General features: G+C 39.2%; 3 protein-coding genes across 3 annotated transcripts; 1 reads left to right on the top strand and 2 right to left on the bottom strand.

The window, feature by feature from the left end:
• The first annotated feature begins 242 nt into the window (after window positions 1-242).
• Window positions 243-11790, top strand: LOC133990085 (serine/threonine-protein kinase MAK-like). The gene is made up of 14 exons (XM_062428264.1): window positions 243-343; window positions 1574-1628; window positions 2734-2855; window positions 4523-4605; window positions 4891-5023; window positions 5169-5340; window positions 6423-6590; window positions 6998-7234; window positions 7356-7574; window positions 7643-7754; window positions 9026-9139; window positions 10296-10400; window positions 11342-11419; window positions 11519-11790. Exons 1-14 carry the CDS (start codon window positions 243-245, stop codon window positions 11788-11790), a joined length of 1971 nt encoding a protein of 656 aa, XP_062284248.1.
• A 151-nt stretch (window positions 11791-11941) lies between these two features.
• LOC133990828 (transmembrane protein 14C-like) lies at window positions 11942-14102 on the bottom strand. The gene is made up of 4 exons (XM_062429235.1): window positions 14007-14102; window positions 12567-12668; window positions 12376-12463; window positions 11942-12273 (listed from the first exon to the last, which is right to left on the bottom strand). The coding sequence occupies exons 1-4, from the start codon at window positions 14080-14082 to the stop codon at window positions 12216-12218; spliced, it is 324 nt and encodes a 107-aa protein (XP_062285219.1). The 5' UTR covers window positions 14083-14102; the 3' UTR covers window positions 11942-12215.
• A 727-nt stretch (window positions 14103-14829) lies between these two features.
• Window positions 14830-18250, bottom strand: pak1ip1 (PAK1 interacting protein 1). The gene is made up of 10 exons (XM_062429056.1): window positions 17964-18250; window positions 17363-17525; window positions 17005-17122; window positions 16822-16896; window positions 16677-16729; window positions 16423-16568; window positions 16196-16293; window positions 15923-16022; window positions 15562-15691; window positions 14830-15324 (listed from the first exon to the last, which is right to left on the bottom strand). Exons 1-10 carry the CDS (start codon window positions 18039-18041, stop codon window positions 15215-15217), a joined length of 1071 nt encoding a protein of 356 aa, XP_062285040.1. The 5' UTR covers window positions 18042-18250; the 3' UTR covers window positions 14830-15214.
• Window positions 18251-19622: the final 1372 nt, after the last annotated feature.

Consider the following 19622-nt stretch of genomic DNA (forward strand, 5'->3'; position numbering starts at 1 on the left):
TCACCGTGTAAACATCAGCAGCAGCAGAAGCAGCCTGCAGAGAGAAAAGGTAAAAGGATGAAAGCTCATGTTTTATTTCTGTGTTTCTAGATTATAAGCCAGTGAGTATCAGCAGGATAGAGCAGCACAGAGTGTGTTGATCTGTGGAGAGGGATGTTTCCATGCTTACAATGACCGACTGTCGGACTGTGTGGGAATGTCAAGGCTCCTCGCTGAAGGAGAGGAAGGGACCGCTGTGGACGATGAACCGCTACGCCACGCTGAAACAGCTGGGCGACGGCACCTACGGCAGCGTGGTCCTGGCCAAGAGCAATGAGACTGGGGAGCTGGTGGCTATAAAAAGGTGAGAGTCACTCCAGAGTCTGCCTCCGCTAATATGAAAACACACCCGGGACATACTGTGTTGTTTTGTCTGGAGGGGATAAGCTGATTAAACCCTCAGTGACTGCTGCAAGGTGCTTCAGTCTCACATGGCTCACTACACAACTACAATTGATTATAATTAAAAAGGATGCCACTTCAAGTCAGGTTTTTTTTGTTTTTTTGACACATATGCTTATTTGGACATATATCAAAGGATGAGCTGCTTAGGAAAGAGTCATTGTCTTTGGCTTGAAATGAATAATGAATGTTTTCCAGAGGCTCCAACAGGCACTGTTTGTAAATGTACGGTTATAGTGTGTAAGCTGATCCTACTGATGACAGTGGAAGGAGTGAGAGTACCCCACATAGTGAGTATTGGGAAATGCTGAGAAAGGTTAAAAGAGGTTTACAAGTATAAGACAGTGTAGTAATATTTAAAATACAGTGAAGCGATAATGTCTTGGATGATATTTTTACTATACATCACCTTCAGTGTGTGACTCCTAATGAAGAACCTGCAGGATACATTAAATGTATATTCGCCCAAATTCATTCAGAAACATTTAAAATAACGTAAGAATGAAACACAAAGCTTCTTCCTTAAGTCCACACAGTGAGCACTTGGTATATAAAGACATGATTTAATTCACAGTGGATGATCCTGCTATTAAAACACAGTTGTGGTTGTCTTTGGTGTCCTGGAGCATCAACTGCAACACTCTTTGATGTCCCTCTCTCCATATTTCTATCTTACCATCCAAAAAGGGAAAAAATGCCAAATAATATCTTTAAAGTACCGGCCTTTAGTGATTACATGAATTCTGGGTATTTTTTTGCCGCTATGGGTGTCTGCCGATATGCAAAGATTTGAGTTTACTACATATTTAACTGAGCACTAACTCAGACTTTTAACACAGTCAGAACAATGTTTTAATGTCATGTCATGCTTTTATATGTGTGTTTTTAATATATGTTCAGTTTAACATGTTTTATACATTGGTGTCGTTATTTTATCATTGCTTTGCTGAAATGATCTGAAGCACTTTAAATATCCCTGGATATGAAATATGCTAAATAAAGAAAGTTACCTTGCCTTGCTTTACAACTGTCAGATTACATAGTTAAGTGTTTAATTGAAATCTGCAGGATTTGTGTCTTTTATTGTCTTTTTTTTTTGCAATAACATAATCATTTTAATCTTTTTTAACAGGATGAAAAGAAAGTTTTATTCTTGGGAGGAGTGCTTGAATCTGCGAGAGGTGAAGGTGAGAATCATGAAAGAAAATATCACAATTGCACGGCATAACCAGTATAATATTCAGTATATATATTAACCAATAAGTATAATAAGTATAACCAATAACTGGCATACCTGACCACTAACCTTTGACTTATTTTTATTGCGTTACAGTTTAGTCCCATTGTGAGTCCAGTAAAGCTTTTAGGGCATAACATGATATTTAGTTACTTATTATTGATCTATTTGCTCATAGAGATTTGTTTTTAAGTTATAATCATAGACTGTATATAAAATGGACATAACATCCTTGACGTCACCCATTGGTTTGTGGATTGCTGCTTGGAAGCCAATAGTTTCGGATCTGAGCAGCGCCATCTTGAAAATTTCCGGTGCATGCCGGGTAAAAAAAACCCACGGATTCTACTTATATGGGCATCAGGAGGAGCATGAGGCGCCCTCCTGAACCTGTGAACCAATCAACCTGTCAATCACGACGTAGCCACGCCCTAATGCATACCCTGCTTTATCATCAAATATAAAATCAGGGAGGCCAAAATGTCCCAAATGAACATCATACTGCATTGAAGAAGGCTTTAAACTAGCGATTGAGACCATAAACACATTTTGAAAACGTTTACTGAGGTTAGAAGTCGAATGAGAAGTTGGTGAATTCTCCATTGACTTGTATAGAGACGGAAGTCCTTTTGACACCAAAACGGTCGCCCCCTGGTGGCCTTTTGATAGAATGCAGTTTTAAGTTACTTCCGCGTTGGCCTCATTTCAGAGGACCGGAACTCCCCGCCTGGTTATAATTGATGTTTAAAAGTGTGATAAATGCTGTTTTTCACTGTAAAATTTAAAATCAAATGATATATTGTCTAGTAATTTGCTGTTCTGTTGCACACACAGTGTATTATAATCTCTATCTGTTTCATAAATGAGTTTTAAACTAACACTACCTGAGCCTGTGTATTAAAAAAACAGACAATTAGTTTAAATTATTCTGTTTCTGTACAGCAGCCTTTGGGAGATGAGTGTAAATGTGAATTTCAGACACTATCTGTGAGCATTTGAGATCATTTACTGAGTTTTTAATCACTTTTGTGTTTTTTTGTCTTTCCTAAATAAAGTCACTGAAGAAGTTGAACCATGCCAATGTGGTGAAACTGAAAGAAGTCATCAGAGAAAACGACCACCTCTACTTTGTCTTCGAGTACATGAAAGAAAACCTCTATCAGCTCATGAAAGAAAGGTACAAATCTATACTGATAGTTATTTCAGCCTTCAGAGTTATTTTTATGGTTAAATCCTGAAGTGTGTTTTTTTAATTGGGAGTGTGGGAATGATTTGGAGTCGGCTTGAGTCATCATGTGTCGGTCCCTGAGTCAGTGGTCAGAAACATGACATATCAGATATTACAGGGACTGTCCTTTATTCATATACATCAGGGGTGTCAAACATCCGGCCCACGGGCCAGAACCGGCCAGCCGAGGGGTCCGATCCGGCCCACTGTCCTTCCTTCCTTCTTTCCTTCCATCTTTCCTTCCTTCCCTCCTTCCATCTTTCCTTCCATCTTTCCTTCCTTCCCTCCTTCCATCTGTCCTTCCTATCTTCTTTTCCTTCCTTCCTTCCTTCTTGTCTTCTCTTCCTTTCTCCCTTCCTTCCATCTGTCCTTGCTCCCTTACTTTCTTCTTTCCATCATTCCTTCCTACATTTCATCCGTCCCTCCTTCCATCTGTCCTTCCTTCCTTCCTTCCTTCAATCTGTCCTTCCTCCCTTTCTTCCTTCCATCTTCTCTTCCTCTATTCTTTTCCTTCCTTCCTTCCTTCCTTCCTTCCTTCATTTTAATGATCTGGCCCACTGTCCTTCCGTCCTTCTTTCCTTCCATCTTTCCTTCCTTCCCTCCTTCCATCTTTCCTTCCTTCCCTCCTTCCATCTTTCCTTTCTGTCTTCTTTTCCTTCCTTCCTTCCTTCTTGTCTTCTCTTCCTTTCTCCCTTCCTTCCATCTGTCCTTGCTCCCTTACTTTCTTCCTTCCATCTTTCCTTCCTCCATTTCATCCGTCCCTCCTTCCATCTGTCCTACCTTCCTTCCTTCCTTCAATCTGTCCTTCCTCCCTTTCTTCCTTCCATCTTCCCTTCCTTCCATCTTTCCTTCCTCCATTTCATCCGTCCCTCCTTCCATCTGTCCTACCTTCCTTCCTTCCTTCAATCTGTCCTTCCTCCCTTTCTTCCTTCCATCTTCCCTTCCTCTCTTCTTTTCCTTCCTTCCTTCCTTCCTTCCTTCCTTCCTTCCTTCCTTCCTTCCTTCCTTCAACCTGTCCTTCCTCCCTTTCTTCCTTCCATCTTCCCTTCCTCTCTTCTTTTCCTTCCTTCCTTCCTTCCTTCCTTCCTTCCTTCCTTCATTTTAATGATCCGGCCCACATGAGATCAAATTGGTCTGTATGTGGCCCTTGAATGAAAATGAGTTTGACACCCCTGATATACACGGTAGGTGACTACAGAAGAAAAGCAGACTCCGCTGTCTTTTCTCTCTCATAAAACGCTGTGTTATCAAGCGGTCTGCATGGTTTTGGTTTATATAAATAGTTAAAAATTGGGCAAACTGAAAAAACACTGAACAACGTGACAAAATCTGAAAAATATATGAATGCAGGACGGTTGATAAGACATCAGGGATCAAAGGATTTTTCTCCTTTCCAACCAACAATGACTCAGTTAGAAGAGGAGGTGTGAGCAATATCAAATTCTAACTGAGCTTTTCTTTTCAGGAAAAAAAAGAAAGAAATCGACACTTTTTTTTATTGCTTGTGGGTGTTGGTGTCATTTTCATTTAAAAAAAGGCATGATTGTTTGTATAGTGTTTTTTTTTCTTTATCCCTTCTTTCTTTCTTTTGTCTTTCACCACTTTGCTGCTGCCAGGGAAGAAAAGATGTTTTCTGAGAATGAGATAAGAAACATTATGTTCCAAGTATTGTCTGGCTTAACGTTTGTGCATAAGCACGGTAAGAAACTCCTCCTGTCTTCCTCTTTTTCTTTACATTACCTTAAAGGCTTGGTTGTGCTTTGTGGGGTTAAAGCATCTTTTTTTGTCAGAGATGTTTTAAATGTGTGTTTTTCAGATTTCTAAAAAATATCTGAAATTAGTTTGAGTATAAGTGTATTAGTGGCTGTAATAATGGTAGCAACTGGTAGAAAACAGCTATTTTGTCTCATAAAATAATGCAAAATTATACAAATATGAGAATCAGAGTGTTATTTTAATCATTCTTGTTTATTTGTTTTTTCAGGGTATTTTCATCGTGATATGAAACCGGAGAACTTGCTCTGTATGGGCCCCGAGCTCGTTAAAATTGCAGATTTTGGACTTGCTAGAGAAATCCGCTCTCAGCCACCTTACACCGACTATGTGTCCACGAGATGGTGAGACTGATTTATTTACAGGGTAACATGAAAGGGTGAGATAAAACATAGATCATAAAATAGTTATGAAATACAACAGGAAAAATAGATTTAAACAAGAGTTAAATCACTCCATACTAATGTTCCTCCTGTGCTGTTACGACAGGTACCGAGCCCCAGAGGTTCTGCTCAAGTCCAACTCCTACAGTTCGCCCATCGACATCTGGGCCGTGGGATGCATCATGGCGGAGCTCTACACCATCAGACCCCTGTTCCCTGGCAACAGCGAGGTGGACGAGATCTTCAAGATCTGTCAGGTGCTGGGAACGCTGAAGAAGGTGAGTCAACAGATCAGGTGTTGAATCGTGTGTTTTGTGACGAATCGTAGTGTCACCTGCTGTTCTATGATGCTGAATGTCGTCAAAATATGAAAATCACGTTAGAATTACGTCTCCTTTTGTTGTTGGGAGTATTTTTAGACATGTTTGTGACACGGATCTGGAGGTGGAAATGTTAGTCAGGCAGTTGGTCCACCACTGTGATCCAGACTGAAATATCAGTGTGATTTAGTCCAGACATTCATGATCCCCAGAGGGTGAATCTTGCTGATTATGGCTTTGATTTTCCTTCCAGGTCCACTATATAGTTTGATATTTTTGGCTATTAATGGAACATCTCAACAACTGTAATATGAATTGCCATGAAATTTGTTACAGATTCATGGCGCCCAGAAGAAAAATCCTAAATATTCCTGTAACATCGTGAGCTGGTCAGCGTTTTCACAAATCCTGTGAAATATCTCAACATGCTAGAGATGGATTGTCATGACATTTTGGACAGGAATTGGTTGTGCCCAAAGAATATCATGATGACTTTTCCTCTAATGCCACGAGGGCTTGGTATCGATACCAGTACCAATCCAAGTACAATTAAAGTGATACTGATACCAATATAGAGTACTTCATTCGATACCCATAATGTGAATAGAAGCCTTAAATTGCATAAAATGCCTCCACTCCTCCACATCTAAATGATTTGATTTTTACACAAATGCATTTTGAAAGTCATATTTTCTAACTCTGGGTGTAAAAAGGATTGATTGCAGGTATCGTTTGATGGGAGACGTTTCAATACTACTTGGTATCGATTTATTTCGGTCGATACCTACCGATACCCAGCCCTAAATGTCACCATAAGGTTCACGTTTGTGGTTTTGAGTGGGGCGTCTCAACTGTTGGATGAACTGCCATGAAATTTAATTGATTATTTGGTCAGTCTTAACCCTCATCTACCATCATCGGGTCCAATTTCACCTTGTTCAACAAACTTTGACTGTTTGATACTGTCAAAGATTTACTGCAGACACACAAACTTACAGATGATCCATTTGTTGTTTCCTCGGGTCTCTCACTTACATCAGATGGATTGGCCTGAAGGCTACAACCTAGCCACATCAATTCACTTCCGCTTCCCAAAGTGTGTCCCCACCAGCCTCAGATCCCTGATCCCCAACGCCAGTGACGAAGCGATCACACTGATGAAAGACATGCTGCAGTGGGACCCGGAGAAAAGGCCAAGCGCTGCCCAGGTACATTTAAAAAACATAGAGTTTAGATTTTAAATGGTTGGAATAAATACAGAAGAAGAAAAGAGAAGTGCTATATATTATATTGAGGTGACATTTGCAACACGAGTCCTTTGGTGGATGCTTTTATTCCGACAACCTTTGAGCACCTTAAGTGGATCCATTTTTATAACAGGAGGTCCAAGTGGGAATCAATCAGCTTACCTTGGCACTTACTGCACGTCCACAGACAGGAAGCACAAAAATGGAGAATGCTGCACGCTGTTTTCAGTACTCTAAAAATATTTCACATTTCAGCCTTTAGCTTTGTGAGAAATGTGCATCAGTGGTTTGAGCTTGAGCTTTAACATTAACTAAAAAGCTGTAATTGAAGATGTGCTTCCTCTGGTTTGTACCGCTTGTTTCCTCAGGCGCTGCGGTATCCATATTTCCATGTCGGCCAGGCGCTTGGTGCCCCTCTGAAGTACTCGGAGCAGCACAAGGTCCATGCAAAGGTGGCAGAGTCAAACACAGGACCGAAGCCTCTGTCTCTCTGTAAGACCGAGTCACAGACCTGCAGCCAGTCTCTCCACCAGCCGCTTCAGCAGATCCAGATTCCCCGAGAGCCAAACATGCAGACAGAGGGCCAGCAAGAACCCCTCAGCCTGGTTAAAAACAGGCTGCCGATGAGCTGGCCCACTGTAAGTACCGCTCAGATTCTGCAAATCAAAGTGTGATCTTCTTTTTGGGTTTTAACATTTTTCTATTCCTCGTATCTTCATTTCAAAGCCGGCGCGAGGAACTCCCACAAGATCAGAGAACAGCGTCACCAGAGCGAGGACTGGACGTCGACGATGGGGACAGACGTCCATCAAGTCAGTCGACAGCTGGGACAACACCGACGATGTAGATGCCGGAGTTTCCATCTCCAAAAAACCTACCATCAGCTCTCTGAAGGACAGAGATGCATCCAGCTGTCGGTTAGCGCTCCTCATCGTCACGTCAAGTGTTTGTTTATTTTTACAGGTGTTTTGAAAGAAATATAATAATAACGTTTTTTATCTAGATTTCCAGAGTCAAAGAGCTGTACGGGAGGAGAGCCAACGAGCAACAAAGTGCCGAACACAGCGGACTCCACAGCCTTGTCTGCCAAGCAGCACTACCTCCGCCAGTCCAGATACCTACCTGGTGAGAAAGACGAGAAATACCGCAGGACGCCCAAACACACTCTACACATCTCATTGGTACAATTTAGAGAAAAAGCTTGTGCACACCTGATAATCTCTGTCTACACATGACTCATCCTGACTTGACTACCGTAATGGCCTTTACATTGGTGTTAGCCAAGCCTCCCTCTCACGCTTGCAGCTCATCTTTTAAGAGGAACACACAAGCAAGAACACATTTCCGACCTCGACAAGCTCTCTGTACGTTTTAGGATTGATTTCAATATTTTATTGTTTTACACATAGACTGTATATAAAATGGACGTAACATCCGTGACGTCACCCATTGGTTTGTGGACTGATGCTTGGAAGGGAATAGTATCGGATCTGGGCAGCGCCATCTTGAAAAATTTCTGGTGCATTCCGGGAAAAATAAAACCACGGATTCTACTTATATGGGCATCAGGAGGAGCATGAGGCGCCCTCCTGAACCTGTGAACCAATCAACCTGTCAATCACGACGTAGCCACGCCCTAATGCATACCCTGCTTTATCGTCAAATATAAAATCAGGGAGGCCAAAATGTCCCAAATGAACATCATACTGCATTGAAGAAGGCTTTAAACTAGCGATTGAGACCATAAACACATTTTGAAAACGTTTACTGAGGTTAGAAATCAAGTGAGGAGTTGGTGAATTCTCCATTGACTTGTATAGAGACGGAAGTCCTTTTGACACCAAAACGGTCGCCCCTTGGTGGCCTTTTGATAGAATGCAGTTTTAAGTTACTTCCGCGTTCGCATCATTTCAGAGGACCAGAACTCCCTGCCTGGTTTTAGGGCTGGGTATCAGTACTCATATGTAAATGATATATATCGATACCAAGTAGTATAGAAACGTCTCCCGTCAAAAAATAACTGAAATCGATCCTTTTTACACCCAGAGCTAGAATATATGACAACTTGTATGGACTTGCTCACAGCCAATCGAGTGTTCTTGGCTTTAATGCGACATGTGTTTGGCCCACTGCTACAGCAGCTACAACCCGACTGAGGTGGTGAAGTCGTGGTGAATTTGAGTTAGGGCGCCTAGCAGTTCAGCTGCTAAGATGCCACCTAAACGCTGAGACCACTTAGAAATGCTGCACAAGTTCAGTGTTAATATTTTCTTATTGAAACAAATCTCAACTCTACAACTCTAACAAATCTTAATCTATATCTAAATAACTTGTGGCATGTTTCCATCAGATCTGGGCTGCTGTGATTTCACTCTGAGTTGTTTTGTCCTTTTCAGGCGTGAATCCAAAAAGTAACTCGTCAGTAAGAAGCCAGGCGGCGGGAAGAAACCTTTGGGGCAACTCGTGTTTAACCAGCGGCGGACGGGGGCTGGACTTCCCTCTTCATAAAGGTGAGACAGATTCAAGAATAAATGTAAGATCATATCTGTGGTGCCTTAATGTGTTTAAAGTAGCGTGTGGAGGTTGTTTTCTGTATGTGAAGAGATCAGCCACAGAATAAATATACACTAAGATTCATATGTAATATTTTGGCTTTCTGGTTGTCTAGAAAAGGCCTTTACAGTATGTTTATATAAAAGTTACATATAGTGGTATTCCTTTAATAAATGAATACAATTATTTATCTAAAAATTCAGTTTTCTGATTGTTCTGACCTGATACAACACACTTAACCCCCTCTATTTGTTCAAAAATACAATTTAATACAGATTATATTCATATACAGATTTAATACAGTTTTCATTTTAGACATTCTGCAGAGTTAGAGGATACTTTAAAAACTCTATTATGATTTTAAAGGCGCAGTATCCAACTTTTCCGCATTAAAATGTCCAAAATTGACAAGATCTATGTCATGTAATTTGTTAAATTGTGCGGTTATGTCATCCCAAACGTTTCCATCAGTGTTCAAACTACACAAATCTGTAATTTCTCCGTCTTTTGTTACTGTTTTGATTGGGATAACCTTAGCAACATAAAATGACATAATGTTATCACTCTATCCCTATCACAGTTTAATGACGTCTAAGTGGAGGAACATTTATATAATAGATTACAAGCTGCCAGACATGTTAATACAGTTTTGTAAATACAGCAGGTGATTACAGTCCTAACAGTCCTTATTTTATCTTCTTTTGGCCTGTTTGTGGCTACGGAGTGTTTGAATAAGTTGGCCGTCAGACAGAAGGCCGTTTTTTACTTACATGCAAGTGTGAAGCAGTCAGAGCAAAAATTAAACTACAATTTATTTGGCCGCTGTAAAGTATACGTTCATATTTTCTCTCTTTTCTTCGTGTCTTGTGACGTGATGTGATTATAGACTTTAGTATCTCTAAACTAACAGATAATCAACCTCTAAAAGAAAAGATTCTGGATGGTTTCGATCTCCTGAAAGGTATCTAACAAATGTGCTTCCATGTGCAAAGCCTGTAAAGTAAAATGTATAGTTTTATCTCTCTCTTAAAGCTAAAGGAAATTCAAAGGCAGCTTTAAGTAATGACATAAGTGGAGTGAGGAAGTAACGGCTTTCATCATCATCCTCTCCAGACTCCTTCACGAGCATCTCCAACAACCCGACCATGACGACGTTCGCGTCACCTTTTCAGAGGAGCGACCCAGGAGCAGCCAGACAGATATCAGGAGCCTCCGCCAGTGAGTTACATCAAAGAGCTTTAACTTTTCTCTGTATGGAACAGGAAGAATAACGGTCGGGTAGACTTGGTTGATTTAATGTCTCTTGAACTAGAACTTGCACTGGAAGATTTTTGTGTTTTAGGGTTTAGAGTTGCAGCTACACTTACTTAACCTTTAAAAAGGCAACGTGGAGCAGTATTTTGGGGAGTACTTTTGCCCAGATGTTCAAGTGCTTGAAGTCAGTCATTGACTTGAACTGGTTAAGGTCGTTGTTCAGTTGTATGTGCCTTGTCCTTTTTAGAGTACGCTGATAAATGGATTGGTAGAAGTGAAGCTTGTGGTAGGCCGATACTTTCATAGATATTATAAAAATCAGTGTAGAAACTAGTAGGTGAGACGTTATCGACCAGGGATCAGAAAAAACATTAAAATGTTTACCATTATGATAATTTGTCTAGCTTAATAAGGCAACGTATCCTAGGACATACAACTCATAAAATCCAAAATATACAAAATATTTTGAAATGATGTGTGGGAATGTTTTACTTTACTAGGTGCAACAATCAAATTATTTTTCACATCTCATTTTCCACTCCTGCCTGTTTTAACCCTACCATACTGTTCATATTCTGACTTTTTCTCAATATCCCGTCATAATTAGTTTCTATACATAATTTTGTGTGTACTCTTCTGTATCAGCTGCACAATTTTTTTTTAAGAGAGTTGTAAAATATTTCCATTTTTGTATGGATCTGGATCACATGAGGATAAGTCATCAAATTTCAAGCTAAAATTTAAGTTTTTTTTCTTCCAATGTTAAAAAATGGGTCAAATTAGACCCTGAACAGTATGTAAGGGTTTCAGCATGTTTCAGTCTATCGCCCCCTGGAGTTAGAAAGGAGTCAATATTCCACCTCGTGTTTTTTTCCCACCCACTTTTCTTTCTATGAATCTTTTAGTTGATCTGTCGTCTGCTGCTGATCTAACAATTGACTCAAAAATCAAACCATCCAAAAACAAGGCCTCCTCAAATGAAGGTAACAAAAACAAAAACAGTGCTTTGAATAAAGATAAATGGTTTCATATCTATTTGTACACTGAAGTTTAACCCAAACATATTTTTCCTCCTCCCAGAGTTCGATGGATGGAGGAGCAGATCTTTGAATGCTCAGATCTCTTGCCCCAGCAGCAGCACCACAGGGAGGAACAGCCTCCCCAGGAACACAAACACCCAGCCGATACACGGACGAGTGGACTGGACCGCCAAATACGGAGGCCACCGGTAGCGCAGCTGTGCTCCACCAGTGACTCATGGGAAAAAGTTCCCACTAAACTTTTCTCAGGAATGTGCACTCCAGAGGAGACGCGCTTTGTGCTGCCAAAAGGACGCAGCAACATTTCCTGCTAGGCTGTCGTTTCATTTGACACGCTGTTAAATATCAGGGTTTACAATGTCCTGTGACCTCTACTGCCAGTTCTGTTTTTAAATAACAGACTATAAAATGAAATAAAGTAGTTATTTTTTTATTAAAGTGTGTAAATGTATTATTTTACAGCAACAGATACAGTACAGATATACATTTACTACTTTAAAAAAAACACCAAAGTGTGTAAAAAATGCTTCATATCATTAAAGAGAGACAGAACTTTTGTAAACATCAGAAGAATAAACATTTTTTAATGAGTTTGGTTGGCCAGAGAACTTTTCCTTTAACAATAAACTAAATTTTTACACAGAAGCAGTGTCATAAAAAAGACAACCAAGAAAAGTGAGTGTATATAAACACGTTCAAACTATGTACAGACACAGAAAATGCATTTTATTTAATATTTTCAGGAGCTGTGTGGCCTCTTCAGCATTCCTGTTAGGATCCTTGCCAGCATCAGTCCACTGAGAAGAGATAAGAACATTTATATCAGGACAGTTTATGATCTACAAGGTGTGGAATATTGTAAATTATTAAACCAGTAACAGTCATAGGGAAAGGATTACCTCGCCAGAGTCATTAAACCAGCTGGCATGAACTTCCAGGAGCTGAGAAATCTCATTCCCATCACTGCAGTCAGCGCTCCCGAGGTGCCTGCGTTTTCCACCAGCGGAGGGAAACAGTTTGTTGTTGTGTGTTTTGTAAAAAGTTGTAGAAAGACTGTAACAGTTTAATAAAACAAACTAAAGGTGCTCACCTAGTGACAGCCAGACATTCTTGGGGTTTTTGGAGGCCAGATAAGCACCAGCCGCAGCCAGCAGCCCAAACAGCAGCCCTGCGACCAGAGAGGTGACGCTGCCTGCGGAGCAATCATATTCAGACCAGTTTAGAAACTATTAGTAGGTTATATTGACCTATGCTAGAATGAAAATTAAAAACTATCCCTTCTATTTACTGTAGGACTGGGTATCAACTACAACACATTTTGGCCGACTGAAACATGTCTCTGGCAGAGTTTCCAAAAGTATCAAGCATCTTCAGTTGGGAATGATTGCTTGGGTAAAACCTAAATGTTGTTTACTTATAATTTGAGTAGCTATTTCCTTGTTTGCTTTTTGTTTGAGGAGACATTTCCTGTTTTAGATCATTGTTTTGCTATTTTTTTTAAATCTTATTTGAGTCCTTGCACAGTTACTTTGACAAGATACAACACATCCATTTGAGAGGTCTGGCTTATTTTTTCCAATAAGGCCTCAATGTGAGGTATTGGAAAAATGTAGCATCATGGTATCAGTACAGAAACTCAGGTATCTGATGTCCATGGCAATTAAAGTATGCTGAGTACTCAAAATAGAGTTGTTGTTTCAACTTCTCTGCTTTCAACTTTTTAAAAGGATAGGTTCACGACCTTTAAAGTCTGTCCACAGTGTGTCCACACAGACATTTTGTACAAAAATGCATTTTTTGCAAAAGTTTATCTGAAGCTTATACGAGGCTTCAGCAGTCTGAGTTAGTCATATAAAGTGGATATATGCCACGTTTACAGTATTTCTAGCATCAAATTCCCTCTTTATGTTTCCTTGTTGAGCTGTGGTGGAAGTATAGTAACAAAAAGAGAGACTTTGGCTCTAAAAAGACTTGATTTGACTCTTTCGGACTAATTTGAAGCTTCATATTAGCTTCAGATAAACTTTAAACGCATTTTTACACATTACTTTTACCATCACTTATGTTGTATGTGCATTATGAAGGGATCCTCTAGTGGTAAGTATGAACAGGAGGTATGATTATGGCAAGAAAAACCTGTTTCACTAATCATCTGTGCACCTGACTGTTGTTTTTAGTCAGACTTTAAACGCTGAAAACTCAAATGAAGCTAATGTCAGGGGAGAAACTTTATGAAAGTTTATGCAGCCTGTCTTATATCTGTTATCTTTGATATCAGAGCAGGTCATCCCTGATTCAAAACAGGACTGGAAAACAGTTTTCCTAATTTCATAACTTTTCAAGGAATTTCATGCCCGTGGTGGTAACCCTGGTGACGGATGCTTCCCTGGGTGACAGTTGACATTCGATTCTGGGAGGCATGACAACACCCCCCTAAATCAATTCGAATATATACAAGTGTTATAAACCTATATGAAAGCTGTAGTAGCTGTAAATAACCCAAAAACAGCAGTAATTGTGTGACTATTACCTGCTTTCACATAACCAATGAATCCTCCAACCACCACCAGAGCGGCGTAACCAAAGCCGATCCAGTCAAGAGCCATGACCCGAAACTCTGACGCTCCTGCTGGGACAATAGAGTTTAAAAGAGTTAAAAGAGTTTACCCAAAAAGCACTGAACCACAATGTATTAACAGTGTACAGCTCACATAGGCTTCAAAATTACAGCTGTCGTGCGGTTTAATGTAAAATTAGCAGAAAATACGCTCTAAAAATCACCGTACCTGAGCTTTGAAACTGGTATCTGAAGATTCCGCAACCTAGCAACCGTCGAACGTGATTGCGTCACCTCCGGGTCACGTTATAGCAGAGGGTTTTTTTAAAGGATAAGTTCATCATTTTTAAAGTCTGTCAAGTGGCCAGATGAACATTTAAACATGCGTATCTTGCCATAATCATTCCTCCTGTTCTTACTAACCATTAGATGATACTTATACTTATAATGTAAGTGATGGAGGACAAAGTCCACAGTCCTCCTTCTATGTAAACATGTATTTAAAGTTTATATGAAGCTAATATGAAGCTTCAGCTGTCCAAATGAGTCAAATCAAGTAGATATCTTTAAATATGGACATCTGTTTAGTGTCAAAGTCCCCTTTTTTCACTACGCTTCCACTGCAGCTCTACAGGGAAATACGAAGAAAGAATTTGATGCTTAAGACTGTAGATGTGGCAGAAACTGTGGATTCGTCCCCTATCACTTACATTTAAAGATCTTTTAACATGCAGTTACAGTGAGGAAAACCTCTTCTAGGACACACTTGAAAAATGTTAATCCATCCTTTAAATGCTAAATGCTTTTTATTCATACCACCTTGTCTGTGCCAAATGAAGAGAATATCTAATAACTGAAGTATTACTCTCTTATCACAAAAACCTTTAAAAAAAATACAATCAACTTTACTTTATCGCCTCCCTGTGGCAGGCATGAGAAAATGCAAGTCAAGTCCAGATATAACAGTCCATATATCACAAAACACTTTTATTCTTTCTCATTACTCTTCAGTTTTTGGCAGCACACATATTTTATGACAAAAATACAACTAATACTTAAAAACTGTAGAACTAGGCTTCATTGCCTCTTTGTAGTAACCAAAAGCAAAAGCACGATACACCAAATAAGTCCAGATGAAAACAGTCCATGGATTATACATTTTTTTTTATTTTTGCCTGTTTTTATTTTCCGTTATTCTTTTTCTTCTTTTTGGGTTTGCTCTCATCTTCTAGGATGACTTGTTCTGTGGCAATCCGCACTCTCTTCGTCTTTAAAAGCTCCTGAGCGACTTCTATGAACAGAGAGAACCAAATAAAGCGTTAACACAAACACAGAAACAGTACATGAAACCATCAAGTTCTTTAGATATAGATTCTGGTAAAATATAAATATGTAAACTCTTTTCCATTTCTGCACTGAGGCTTGGATTTATTGCCACAATGGGCATCACTATATCAGCTCATTTATATTTCTCATTTTTTAACATGAAGATGAAGTGAAATAAAAGTCTGTATTTGCAAGACGTCACCTTCAGATGTCGCTGCCTTAGTTGCTGCTTCTTCAGTGATCTGCTTAACTGATGAAGGTTTCCACACGGCAAGGCACGTCAGTCTGGCTGTTGTGCTCACTTCCCCCAGGAGAGTGGGAGACTCCAGCTCCTGATGGACAGCAAAGGTACATCGCTAGATCATTGACAGCTCGGCAAGTAATTAAGGTATCATCAACCCCTATTTTTAGGTTTTGATTATGTCTGACATCTTTACTACTTAACTGAGTATCCACATCTGATTTTATTTATTATAACAAAAGGTCAATGTGTGAGGCATTTGGTTAAAGTTACTGGTAAATGCCTTTCACTCAAATACTCATAAACATCATAAGTGACATGCCTCTTTCAGATGGAGTTTCCACATTTTGATGAATCCGTCGTTTGAAGCCGTCACCAACACGCAGTAATCCTCCATGTTGAAACAGTCAACAGCTTTCACCCTGAAATCATCAAAGAATGCAGGTTTCACTTTATTTTGACTTATTTAAGAGACACATTTTGGTATAACCGTTCATTTCTAATCAATAAAACATCAATAGGTTGTGCTACATTTCATTCTGCAGCACATAATAGTAAAAACTGTTGGTGGTGAGTGTGTGACATAGACATTTACCTGGTTTCATGAGCCTTGAATTCACACACAAATTTCTCCTTTTCTACATCACATAGCCTCACTGTTTCATCATCGCCTGCAACAGCCAGGATGGAGTTCTGAAGAACAAGCAGGATTACAACATCTTTATAAACTTACAAGAGCTATATACTCATATATATTATTTTATTATGCCAATCATCTTTTCTACACTTGCATTTCTTGGTCCTGTGGATAAGAAAACTCACAGTTAGGAACTTAACAGACGAGATTCTCTTTGGGTTTTGGATCGTCCCCGTCACAGAGGCAGTCTCCGTGTTGTAGACAGTCACCACATCATTTACAACGACCACATATTTATCCCCATTTAGAGACCATCTGACAATGTGTGCATCTGTTTAAAGAGTAGAGAAAAGGTGAACGTCATCTCAAACATAAAATGATCTTTGAATAAATCTCAAACAGTCGATTTATTAACATCGAAAGTCAAGAGAAAACTTACTCTGTTTGATGTTTTTGATGAAGGCTGATCTTCCGTTGGTTAGATTCCACGTCCTAAAAAGATAAACAAAGATGTTAAATCAATTAATACCACCTTAAATAAATCCCCTGCCTTACTGACTTTCCAAGAGATGTGCGAGTTTTACCTGAGAGTTTTATCAGTCCCAACCGAGAGAGCAAGTTTCCCAGAAGGATGGACGGACAGCGATGTGACGTGACCTCTGAGGAAAAGAAAAATAAGACACCATGACTCGTCTACACCACGTTCATCACAATAATTACACACGCAATCCTCTCAGTGCTCCTGCAGGACCTCTCTGCGTACTCACTTGTGAGCTTTGATGGTCTTCAGACAATCCCACTTCTTCGTGCTCCACACACATATCAGTCCATCCTCTCCTCCGCTCAGTAAATGAGCTCCGTGAAACTCGAGGCAGGTGATGGTGCCTGTGCAATACAAACATGTCACTGTCAGGTGTAAAGACCTTTGAGGTTGTTTAATGTTTTTCTTTGTCAAACATGACAGTAAGAGTTTTGAACTTTTGGTTAATAAAACAAGACAGTTGCAGCTCATTTGCATATGGAAAGTTATACTTGTTAAATTACGTGTCCTCCAGTGTACATTCATTTATTACATGTGACTTAACGTTAAAACACAGACCTCTTGAAGAAGAAGAAGATACTCACCATCGTGTTGCAGCAGAACCCCGTGTTCGATTTTCTTCTTCATGTCATACAGCTGTATGGTCTCATCTTTGCTTCCCGTGACAACAAACTTCTCACTGGCTGCCACAGCTGATATTGAAGCAGTGTGGGCATGATGTGTGAAGTCTGCCTTGGACGTCCACTCCTGCAAAAAAGAAACAAACATAAAAACATGAAGGGACTGGGAACTAACGAGGCTCTGCATGAACTGACATGTTAAAACAAGCAGGATAATTGAGTTGAGCCAATAAACAACTAGTGATTCAGTTACATTGTCTATGAAACCATTAGATGTAGAATGTAAAAGAGATAATATATAGAATAATACAATAAAACAGAATAGAGACTACACATAACCATAACTAAAATTTATTATTTGCTTAATATACACTCTTCAATTATGTTTATATGCTACAGCACAGTCCACCTTAAATGTTTGAAGTTGAAACATGAATTATTTCACATTGTTTATTATTGTTTACTACACAGAGTATATATGTAACATAGCTTAAACATAATATTATTAAAACTTTGATTAGGTTGCAGCCTCGCAAAGACACCAATCTAACTCAGTGACACTTACTTTCTCATCAGTATTCACTCTATATCCAAAAGTGACCTGCTCGTAGCTCCCAGCGACCAGCTCCAGTACAGCTGCCATGCTGCCACTTGTAGCTACGTTAGCCGGTTAGCTTTCCTCTAACTTCAGCCTCTTTCTCTCTAAATGTTGCCACTTGGTCCCAACTAAAAGCTAATAACAGTCCCACCAGATACCTACATAAGTAACAATGACACAATAAACAACGTAGACTGCTCAGTTAAACTGCTTACACCAGATTATTGACTGCTAGTTTAGCTGCTCACATTTAAAAAAAACCAAAACAACGTGTGAAGCTACTGCGCCTGCGCGAGTTTCCACGCCTTTATTTTTCTTCTTCGTTTGTTTTTGGAGGAAATTCAAATGTCTCATTACCGCCTCCTGCTGGATTGAACACGTGACTCAGTTTTCCTGTCAAATCTAAATGTTAAAAAACAAAAAGTAAATAGATAAAAATAAATAAATAAATAAATCACAAGATTATAAAGATCCTTCCAGACATGTTTTAACATCTACACAAACTACTCTACTTTGAATTTTAGTTTTATGTCCGATATAGTGTTTCCACAAAAAAGTTTGTAATCTCACTAAAACCCTTACATTTCCATTTACTCTTTTTCCATCATTAAAAATCCAGAATATATGAATATATAGCCTAAATATGTTTCATTTGAGAAGTTTACCTGCTGGACATAAGATGTCTTCTACCTCATTGTAAAGTCAATTCTCAGTGTTCCCCAGTGTGGAGGCTTCGAGTTTCCACATAACACTTGTGTAAGTTGCATATTGGACCACAATTGGCTTCTAAAATAGATGTGTTTTCCCAAATCATGCTAGTAGGCCCGCCTCTTAAAATCTGATCTTCAATAAGTACGGACAGAGTGTCAAACTCTGCACATGCATCATTCTGCACAGTGAAGCTCAAACATCCAAAGAACAAGAAGCAAAAGTAATTTTTGAGTGGAGGAAGACTTCAAATATGTGATTTGCATTTATTTCCTTAATTTGCAAAGCCCAACAACCCAGCAACACTCTTAGTTTGAACCATTTATAACCCAATTTAGAGCAATGTTATAGACAGATGATGAAATTGTTTGACTTTGACCAAAAACCTGCATTTAAATGACAAAACATTTAGTCACATACTATTACATTTTCCATATATTAATAATATTCCTAATCATGCTTAAATCATTAAATATCGATGGGGTTAGGGTTAATTAGGAAGTGTTTAGAGCTATAAGCTTCAATAATATAGTAAGTAATAACCATAAACACTGTAATTACAACTTTTTCACACATATTTGTGAATTTTACAGGATATTTGAGTCCAGAGAAACAACTGAGCTTCATGTTTGAGGCTATTCATAGTAAAATATCCACATTATTGTTTAATTTGCTTGAATTCAGGATGCAAAAATTGCAATTTAGTACCTTATTTTTTACAATAAACCTCAGAAAGATCTACTGAAAGTGACTTTGAAGCTTTTCTCCCCTGTATATACAATAAGTTTACCTCTATATAAAGCACACATGACCTATACTGTAAAAGCCCTGCAGGGTTTACATTATTAGGATGCCACAGCAGGGACCCGCCCTTATAAGGCCAGGTGGGAGGGACGCAGGTGCTATTCTGTCCTGTGA

Source organism: Scomber scombrus, chromosome 11 (assembly GCF_963691925.1).
Source record: "Scomber scombrus chromosome 11, fScoSco1.1, whole genome shotgun sequence".
Classification (NCBI taxonomy): Eukaryota; Metazoa; Chordata; class Actinopteri; order Scombriformes; family Scombridae; genus Scomber; species Scomber scombrus.